At 36.2% G+C, this 10,596-nt stretch overlaps 1 protein-coding gene across 3 annotated transcripts; it reads right to left on the reverse strand.

Annotated features, from left to right (window-relative positions):
- Positions 1 to 4,803: 4,803 nt before the first annotated feature.
- LOC132606814 (uncharacterized) lies at positions 4,804 to 9,581 on the reverse strand. Of its 3 annotated transcripts, none has more exons than XM_060320451.1 (3): positions 9,113 to 9,581; positions 8,169 to 8,504; positions 4,804 to 7,478 (listed from the first exon to the last, which is right to left on the reverse strand). In XM_060320451.1, the coding sequence occupies exons 2-3, from the start codon at positions 8,463 to 8,465 to the stop codon at positions 5,064 to 5,066; spliced, it is 2,712 nt and encodes a 903-aa protein (XP_060176434.1). In that variant the 5' UTR covers positions 8,466 to 8,504; positions 9,113 to 9,581; the 3' UTR covers positions 4,804 to 5,063. The 3 variants fall into 3 exon arrangements, with proteins under 3 accessions (XP_060176434.1, XP_060176436.1, XP_060176435.1); XM_060320453.1 differs by having other exon boundaries at positions 4,804 to 7,218; positions 8,169 to 8,347; positions 9,113 to 9,579; XM_060320452.1 differs by having other exon boundaries at positions 8,169 to 8,347; positions 9,113 to 9,578.
- Positions 9,582 to 10,596: the final 1,015 nt, after the last annotated feature.

Raw genomic sequence — 10,596 nt, forward strand, 5'->3', positions numbered from 1 at the left:
CGGTCCAATTAATAGCAGCATTAACTCTCTAGGCAAAATTAATTTATGTTGCTCGGACCCTCTAAAAAAAATTCTTGTTTGTTTTTTTGGGATTTTTCAAAAATTGCATATATTTTGAACGATTCGACACACAAACGATAATATGTTTTACAAATCCGAGCAACGTAGCTATCAATCATCGCCTAGCTAGCATTTGTGCAGTAGGACGTCAACGATAAAATCTACTTGGACAATGCAATTAGGGCAGATGTAATAGTTCGGCAAACAGTTCAACTAGGGAAAAAAGTTATTTGCACCCGATATTTGCAACAAATCATATTAATTTATCATGGTTAAGTCATAAATCTATATATAACATAAAGCTAGGCATAGACAAGGTGATGTGGCACCTCTCTATGGCCTAGAATGCCATTTATCTTCTTTTTTTTTCCCTTTTTCGGCTTTTTATCTTTGTGCTTCTATTTATCTTATTTTAAAAAAAAAAACTGAAAGACTCTAAATATATTATCCAATTAATGAGACAAAACTGAAAGTCTCTAAATGCATTACCATTTAAGTGAGGAAACACGTTCCTTTGGGACATATCTCTTAGAATTAAAAACACATTCAACTGATTGGAAGAGAAAAAAAACAACCTTTCATTTTCCAAAACGTTTAATTAGCATATAAAATTAAAAGGCTGAAGACTTGGAGTATTTGTAAATTGTAACCAACAACAATGGATCATCTCACAGCAAATTAGGAGGAGAAAATGATATGGACTACTTTGTTTTGTAATTAAGATGAAATGTTGTTCCTATAGGCCAGAAGAATGAGTTACGAGCGGAATAGCAAATCCGACAAAGTGGAGCCGAAATTGGTGCCAACATTATTTCTTTCTATTTCTTTATTCTAATTCCTTTCTCCTTTTATTTTTCCATAAAAGCGTTGTTCATTTTAATTTTTTCATATGTATTTTTAATAAAAATTAGTGTTTTTAGCATTAATTTTAGAATACCAAAGTAAACAACCAGTAAAGTTTCTTTTATGCCTTTAACCTTTTCTAATAAGCTGCAGGTAGAATAGATGAAAATCATTTTTTTTCATAATGATTTGAACAAAATTAGTTTAGTTCCTTAACTTTTTATTTAATATTCATTTTGTTATATAAAGTTTTCAATTGTTACAGTTTGGTAATTAGTGAAGTACACGATCAATTACTAGAAAATAATTTCTTTTACTTTCAATATTTAACAGAAATAAATTTGCAGATTGATAATAAGGAGAGTTTTGAATCTAATCTGAGAAATATATACCGTCTTTTTCAATGACTGCGCGAAGCGCAGTTAAATTTTCTAGTTAAGATGATAGACTATAGTTTAATGATAAGTGTGTGTGTGTGAAGATATGTGTCATGTATTCATCGAATTGATGTAAAAACAGGATGCTATTAAGTTAACTTTCACCATTATTTACTGCATGTATTGATAGTATGAACATGATATTTCCTTCGGTTTTGTTGAAAGTAGGTTCGTGGAGGTACATTATATAACCCTATGATTGCCCTCCATGCACGTTTCAACAATCTTGAATATATCTAGAGCAATAATGCCATCTTAACCAACTCTAATGTAACGTTTAGCTACTAATTGTTTTCTTCCTCCTCTTTTAATTTTTGCCCTTCTAATTTAAATAGTATCTTCTGGGAAACAATCTTCCCAAGTCAGATTGTGCTAGTTCATGCTGTTATTTCCTCTTTTAGATTATTTATACTACCTTTTATGCATTATTAATAGAATCTAAACTGTTTTCTGAAGGAAAAAAAGACTTATAGAAGGCACACTATATCAATCTATTTATTAATTTCTGGTAAAATTAGAACTTTAATATTCATAATTATATAAGTTGAAGTATTAATACAGCATTATTGACAACAAATTTGCATTAAGTTAAACATTATACATAGAGCCTTGAAGAAAATAATAGTGAAAAACAAATTATCTTTCAAAAGTAAATTGTACTATATATTACGCGCAAATGCAGTGACAAAATTAATGAGGCAAATAGAACACTACCTAACTAATTACAAGTAGAATTCCCGTCAATTTATTAAGAGTAACGCTACGAATTTATCGACATCAAAATGAAGATATTCGTACTAAGTTGGTGAAATGCAGTCCATCAACTATTTCTTCTAAATCAAGCTCGTACCGGCGGATACTGTGTCAGTATCTTACACCACTTCTTTGTGACAAAATAGGTTCAGACTTAGGGTGTGTTTGAGAGGGAGAGAAAAACAAGTTCCTTGAGGATTAGGAAATAATTTCCCTTATGAGACTGGGAAACAAAGATGCGGGAAGGGAGGTTGAGGTGGTTCGGTCATGTGCAGCGGAGATGCGCTGATGCGCCAGTGAAGAGGTATGAGAGGATGGCAGTGGTGGGCCTGAAGAGAGGGAGGGGTAGGCCAAAAAAGGCCTGGGGAGAGGTGATTCGGCAAGATATGGCGCTACTCCAGCTTACCGAGGACATGACCGGTGATAGGAGGGGGTGGAGGTCGAGTATCAGGGTGGAGGGCTAGTGGGGGCCGCGAGGTTTCCTTTCTCATATTAGGAGTATTTTTACCCTGTTATATGTGTTAGGTCTTGTCTCTCTTTGTTGTTTATCATGACTTTCTTGCTCTTGCTATTTCTCATTTTCGCATTGTTTTGATTTGCTTGTCCGTATCTGACTCTTTTCCCTTGTTTTCTTGTTTTCTTTTGAGCCGAGGGTCTTTCGGAAACAGCTTCCCTGGCTTCCAATGTGGGGGTAAGGTCTGCGTATACTTTACCCTCCCCAAACTCCACATTATGAGATTCAACTGGGTATGTGGTTGTTGTTGAGACTGGTGAAAATAAATCTTATAAATGATCGATATTCTATGTTAATCGCCTTCTCCCACTCTGCAACCCCTCCCCTCCTCACACACACTAGTGGTAGTACTAGGATTCGATTAAAAAATGTTACACATGAGATTTGAACCCTCATATAACACAATATAATTTTTCAACGAAAAAAAGAAATTTCATTTAACTCCCTCCTCCAACCTAGGTATGCCCCTTCCCCGCACACACACCGTCACCTTCTTACTCGACTAGATTATATATAATGAATGTTCTTGGGACAATATTTTTAGGTTATTTCCCAAATATCAGAAAATAAGTAAAACAATTACTTATTTTTCAAGAAAATAGTTTTCGTGGAAAACATATTCCTTCATACTAAACACACCCATAATATAAAGACATATTATTTTTAAAAAAATTATTCAATTACATAACTCGAGCACAAATCAGTAAAATGTTTTAGTATCTAGTTGCTTCAAAATTAAGGGGGTAAATACGTGAGTTAAACACCTGTTTGGTCCACAGTCAATTGATCCTACTGACTGTTAAATTACAAAATCAATAAAGTTTCTACTGGTCTTATTAAATTACAGTAGTAGGTTAAGTAGGTTTAATCCTTCTTCTTTACTAGTAATATCTTCTTCTTTTTTCCCTTTATCTCGTCAATTCTCAATAAATAACCAAATTTTACCATCTCCCCCGCCACAAAAAAATGAGCAATAGAGTGAGTATGAGCCATGAGCATGATTATAACAAGCCCATAAAATTTCCTACTAACAAAAAATCAACTTCATCTATTTTGAGTATTCAAAGAAATTCTTCTTCAGGATTTTCTCCAATGAGTTTTTTAAAGGATATAAGAACTAAGGTTGCTAGTGCTCTAAGTTTGTTTTCAAAATCCAATTACAGAAAAAGGTGTTCACGTAAAGTCTCTTCGACAAGCTTGGCAAGGTCGCATTCTTATGCAGAAAGATTTGATTGTCAAAGAGCTGAAGCCATTGAGGATTGCATCCAGTTCTTGAATTCCTCCTCTAATTCACTCCAGAGATCCAATTCTGTTTCCTAAATTTGATTCCTTTTCTTGATATTTTTTTTTATCTCATAACAAAGTGATGTAAATTAACAACAACCAAAGGTTGCGACGGGTGGTAAGTACGGGGGGTGAATCTATAGTAGAAGTTAGTAGCTTTTGTCCAGACTCTATATTTATGTTAAGTAATCTACTTCATACGTATAAGCTATCCCTACGCTAGTAAGTAAAAATGATTGTGAGTTCAGAGCCTATAAACTTTAAATCCTGAATCTGTCTCTAGGTGAGTACTCCATCCTCACCAGATGTCATGACGTCGAGTCTTGGGATCGTTGTCGTCTTTGGTAGGCATCGTTTTACCCTTAAAGAGAAATATCAGGGCATGAATCCAGATTTGAGCCTCAAGAATGGAGTCGCCTTTGATAGGGAACGTTACCCCCAATGTGAAACTTACCAGCGCCAATTCAAATTATTAGTCGGGTCTATTGTGGGTACCGGATACTGGGGAAACAAAAAAGATAATCCAATTGATAACAAAGTGATGTAAATACAGATACTACGATATACTGTATATGCAGAGTTTCTTTTGGAATCTATTTAGCTAGGTATAGGATAGGAACTTCTGTCAGCATAGATAAGAATATTTCTGTTACTGTAAGGCCTTCTTTCCTATGAATTTTGCATAGTAATTTGTATCTATTTATTTCTTCCAACAATTTCCTGCTACATTTTGTGTCAGGTTTTCGCTTTTTCATGTCCCACTTGACTATTTTACTCAATTTTTCTGGATGACTGTCAATTCCTCGCAACACAATGAAAAAAGTTATTAACTTTTAATTTAAAGTAGCTAGTAAGTGACCGGCAGACTGGATATATGAATTTTGGTTGGTTTCGTTCATGAAGATATCTATGAGATCCAATATTGAACATACATTATTAGCTTTTTCGAAGCAGATTGAAGCTTTACTGCAGTTTATAGGCTGCTTTGCTGCAGTTCTAAATCAAACATTTACTCTGGCTTAAAAAAAGAAAAAAAAAAAAAAAAGGAAAAACCATGAGCACGTGTTGCACTTCGTTACCAGTGGAGCGCTATGGCCAGTGGCCACCCCTATCAAAGTCTTATATCTATTCTGCTTTTTGTCCTGTAAAAGTTGCATTCCCTAGCGCGAGCCCTAGAAATCAACGGGAAAACTACTCAAGAAAGCTAAGGTAAGAGGATATGTGGACTTCCCAAACAAAGAACACCACTGAGGAAGCTTCCCAAGTACCGTTTCAGTTGGGGAAGTTATTCTATCAACGTCTGTCCGCAGTTTTAGCAAGGGTTGTTCTGTGTTGCTATTCTTTTTGTAGGACTTATGAGTATGATTGTTGGCCCAGAAAAGAGTCAGACTGAATTTTCTTGGTGCTTTCTTCCCTCCTGAAAACTGAATTATGTACCATCCATCTGCATTGCTCTTATCGCCAATTGGAACCAACTCCTCAGGACCGTCTTTCAACTGGAAATCCTCCACTTCATCAGCGTTGATACCCAGAGTCCAGCGTGTGGAAACTTTTGTGTCAATGGATACCCGTGTAACTCTATAGTCACTCTTGATATCATTCTCAACACGAATCAGAGGAATATCTGGCTCATGCCAGCCAATATTAGCATTTCTGTCGCTCCAACAACCATACTTGACCGAAATTGTTACAAAATCAAGAGGTTTATCAGTGCCGCAAGTAAATCCTTCTCCAATCTGTTCAACCTCCTTCACTAGATTTCCTGGAGTAGTTGAAAATAAGGAAATGTGAGAGGTTGGTTCTTGCTTTTGGCCATTGGCTCCTGTCATATCTACAACATGCACAACATTTACAGCTCTGGCAGTATCTTTACTAAATGGTGGAACCACACCTAGTTGAATCACAGCGAGCGAGATGCCAAACAGTAGACAAGTCGTTATAATAAGTGGCACCTTTGCACCTGAAATATGAATATATGACAAAAGATATACCAGTGTCAAACATACTATGGCAGCAATAAATATTGCAAGTATTACATTGCCCAGCCACTCAGGGTTGCTGCCAGGACTCTTTTCAAGTCGAACAGCACTGCCAATTAGTGTGGCAACCAGATGAATAATTATGCCAGAAGAAAGCAAGAAAGGCACAGATAATCCAATCAGCAAGGTGACCGTTTTGAGTGGTTTTGGCAGCCGTGCTGGTGACAAAGTTGCTTCAAGCAATCCATATGCAAATGCAGGAGAGGCTAGCCAAGCAAGAGCCAAATAAGAAGATCCTATCTTGTAAAAGTTTCCCACAATCAAAAGAACAAGCCACTGCATTAAACCTGCTTTAAAGAGCCATCTCTCAGCATCTAACTTTGCCAGATCATCTTGCACAACCAAAGGCAGATTCACATTTCTTTTTGAAAATGTCTTTGTCAGATACTTCAACAGAATGAGATAACCCATATGTTGACCACTGAAAGCCCCGAGCACAGCAGGTGCACCGAACAAACCAACTACTAGCCATGGACTTGAAGCGAAGGGAATGGGTGAAGATGATACGAGGGGAAGAACAAAGGCAACAAGTACAGAGAAACTGATTGCGCACATCCACATGAGCATGAGACTCAAGGATGATAAGGCCAATGATACCATGGCAGAATATCCACCCATGAATAATGATGTCGTCCATATTAAAAGTGCCTGTAATATTACCGAATTGTAGAGCATACTGGCAAAATGCTGACGGAATACGAACATGTATGTTCCCAAGATGTCAAAATATATACCAGTATCCTGGCCAGATTTTCCATGGGAAGTTGTCCCCTTGCCCTTGGGAAGATTAGTAGAAGCACCAGCCTTAAGCAGAAAGGCAAGCATATTTTCTCCAAGATGTTGAAGAGAACCAGGTTTCAAAAGCTTTAATTTGTCATTCTTTGTGTGGTATACTGCAGTATTATCAGCATACGCAAAGTCCAGACCAGAAAGACCGGCAATCTCTTGGTACACTTGGAAATCAGTAACAGATTTTATTGCCCCGGATTTAAATATATCCTGTGCAACTATTTGGCCAGATGGATATTTTGCTGCCAAAGCAAAAGTTTCAATTGCCCATGGCTGAGGACCGGCCTGAAATATTCCTGACTTCCCTCCAACACCCATGGCCTCCAAGTCAATAGCCATTGTTACAGTATCACTCCAAGAGTGCTGCGTTATAAAGCTGTGAGCACCATTTAAGCCCTCCTCCTCCCCTGTGTTAAACAAGAAAATTACAGCACTTTTGAACCCATGAGCCCATTGAGATACTCCTCGAGCAAGCTCCAACATAACAGCTACACATGAACTGCAGTCTCCAGCCCCTTCAGTGGAAAACACGGTATCAATATGGGAAGATACTAGAACGGCATTTTCTGTTGCTTCAGGTGCATATTTTGGCGAGATCCTTAGTACAATGTGATTCAGATCTGAATAAACAAGAGTTTTCCCCTTGAAAAGTCCACCAACCATAATATTAGCACCAGATTTAGCATGAAAAAGATCTAATTCTACATCAACTTCCCAATGAGCTGTTTCTTTAATAGTTTCTATGGCTTGCAAGACATACTGCATTAGAAAACAAGAGAAAGAGCACAGAAATTAGCAACTTAAGCAATAACTATAAAACTTAAGATTCCTTCTCAACCATAAAAATGAATATTGAATCATTTAGGTGTGTCTATGCCACAAATATTAGGGATGATCAATGATAACACTAGTTAGGATTTTGGTTTAAGGTAAGAGTGATGAGGCTAGTAAAGCCTTTGCATTAGGCCCCAAGATTTTGATGTCCCAAAAGAATTTTAATGGTAAATGTTAGTATGATTTTAGTTTCTCTTAGACAATATTGAAGAGTATAAAAGAAGTATAAAACTTATATAAAAAGTAAAGAAAGAAAAAATACTTACGTTCTAAAGAGAAATATTTTAGAACTTTGAACTGAACTACCCAAATCTCCATATTAATAAAGAAAGTTTTTACAATAACATCCAAGGTAATGTATTGGAAACACATGACTAATATCTTATTAAGTTGAATTAATCCTTATTATTATAAATAATAATATTGCTTTCACCAAGAACTAAATTTTTTTATTATATGTAAGCATTTCAAAAAGATGTGATAAATGTGTAGTTATGATGTAGTTATACCTACGCCAAGCAGTCTAGGAATGTAAAGGAATAAATGTTTTGGACGCACATATGATGTCAAGTAAATAGCGACTTCTCAGAAAATTAAACTGAAAAGCCAATATACCTGCAAGGCATGATCGAGTGCATCTGAACCAACAGGATGTGGACCCAATTGAGTTAAGGCTTCAACATGTTTGATGGCTTGATGCTCCGAGAAACCCCTCTTACCAACCTCTTCCACCCCAAGTGGCTTAGGTAGATTGAGAAACTGAAGTTGATACACAGACCAACTCCCATATGCCGCTAGCACAAACAATGCCAAAATCACATACTTTGATCTTTTTGCTAACAAAACCACATTGTCTGAATTGCGTCTACTAGATGGATTAGATTGTGTCGAACCTTTAGCCCTCTGCCTCATTTTCTTCTACCACTTAGTACTATCCAATTAGCCTTATACCTTATAGGTGATGAATGAGAATTTTGTAAGATAGAGAATAATAATAAGATAACACAATCAAGAATGTTAAATACATATAATTCTAAAGCCTGTGGTTGGACTTTATTTATAGAAGTCGACCCAAACTATTTCCTCCATATTAATCAGATGTAATTTAGCAGCAAAATATATTGTGTTAGACAATAAATTATTGTTAAATTCCTTTTTCTTTATACTTATTATTTCTTGACAATCTTTGAATAAAATATAACTTCAAGACAAACATATTTTATTTATCATCATCAAGAACATACTCAACAGTATACAACATTTAGTTAGAAGTATAACATAAATTGCTTTTCCCGGGTGTTCACTGAACAAAAATCGGTGCATCATTATTTATCACCAAAAGGTAAATACATGCATGCATAGCAGGCGTAAGCTTAAATCACCATTCAGGCATTGTTTACAGTTGATCATCATCAAGAACAATTACGCGTCAATACCAAATAAGTTGAGGTCGACCATATGAATCCTCACTTTATTTATGATCAGCTCATATCATTATTATAATAAATAAAATAAGTGAATATAAGTAGTACAACAACAACAATATTGACGGAACTTACCTTGGACAGGGGCGACCAACAGGAGACTAGTATATTGACGGAAGAAGCAGCAAGCAGAAGCGAGAAGAGCACACTCTATTTCTTCTCCCTTTAATTTGCACGCTTTCAAATTGGGATTCTTTAGCAGAAAGAGCCGATAACTTACCCTATATCCCACCCAGACCTTTGTGGAATTTTACCAATATATTATTTTACAAATTAGGGATTCTTTAATCCCACCAATGCCTCACGTTTTTATTTAAAAAAATAAATTAAAAAGAGTTGAAGGACGGCGCTGTTTTGTCTGTTAAATTAAAAAGGGGGAAAAAACCGACCAAAGCAAAAAAGGAAAAACTTATGCGTTTAGCAGGTTCGAACCTGTTACCTTGGGCTGAAGGTGAAGCCCGTTTCAATTTATGTCAAAGGGATTCAAAATTAAATATGTGTACATAAATAAATAGATAATTTTACCTTATAAACATAGTATAATTTCCCCCTTGCACTCCTGTAGTTCCTCCCTTAATTAAATAGCAAAATAAATTGTAAACTGATTGCTTCTTTAATGAAGACGTTTGGCTTTTTTAAAGGTTATTTGAATTTAATGAAAATGCGAAGGAAAAAAAATTAAAAATTACAGGGGAAAAGCTTTTTAAGGAAAGGAAAGGAAAAATCCGGACAAAAAAAATGTAAATAATGATCTAGGGAAATGTCATAATTGTTATTGGATCGTAGCTTGGTTGCCCTCTTCCAAAGACATGCTTAGTTACCCGGAAGAATTAGCTATAGGTGACCTTTTAGTTGTGAAATTAGTATAGGTGACTCATGGGGACCACTTGAAAGCAAAATCCAATTAAATTTGGAATTAAGAAAATTAGGATCCAAAATGTATTTTCAAACTTCTTAATCTATTACAAAATATAAAAAGACCCCAACTTAATCCAAAAAACCCACCAACCCTCTTCTCCTCCTCCCACCTCTCCCCCGCCCCACACCCCCACCCCTCAATTTTTTTTTAAAGTTTTGAATTTTTTTATTTGCTTTTTAACTAGCCACCCCTCCCTCCCCCACTAAATTTTTTTTTGAAATTTTTTTATTTTCTTTTTCACCAGCAGCCCCGTTCTCCTCCTCCCACCCCTCGCCCCGCCCCCTCCCCCCCCCCCCCCCCCTAATTTTTTTTAAAAAAAATCTTTTGATTTTCTTTATTTGTTTTTTCATCCTTCTCCTCCTCCTCCCAACCCTCCCCCTCCACCCGCCCAAAAAAAAAATTGATTTTTTTACCAGCCCCCACTCCTCCTCCTCCCACCCCTTCGCCCCTAATTATTTTTAAAATTTTAATTTTCTTTATTTGTTTTTTCACCCCCACCCTCCTCGTTGCAAACCCCTCCCGAAATTTATTTTTTATCAGCCCCTACTCCTCCTCCTCCCCCCCCCCCCCCCATTTTTTTTAAATAATTTTTTTTAAATGATTTTTTTTTTACTAGCCCCCACTCCTCTTCCTCGCCCCA

This window comes from Lycium barbarum, chromosome 8 (genome assembly GCF_019175385.1).
Source record: "Lycium barbarum isolate Lr01 chromosome 8, ASM1917538v2, whole genome shotgun sequence".
Lineage (NCBI taxonomy): Eukaryota > Viridiplantae > Streptophyta > Magnoliopsida > Solanales > Solanaceae > Lycium > Lycium barbarum.

Excerpts from the sequence above, each read along its gene's own strand:
- LOC132606814 (XM_060320451.1), bottom strand. The coding sequence starts at position 8,465 with ATGAGGCAGAGGGCTAAAGGTTCGACACAATCTAATCCATCTAGTAGA. Across the intron at positions 7,479-8,168 it reads CACTCGATCATGCCTTGCAG|TATGTCTTGCAAGCCATAGA; the intron begins GTATATTGGCTT and ends TTTCTAATGCAG.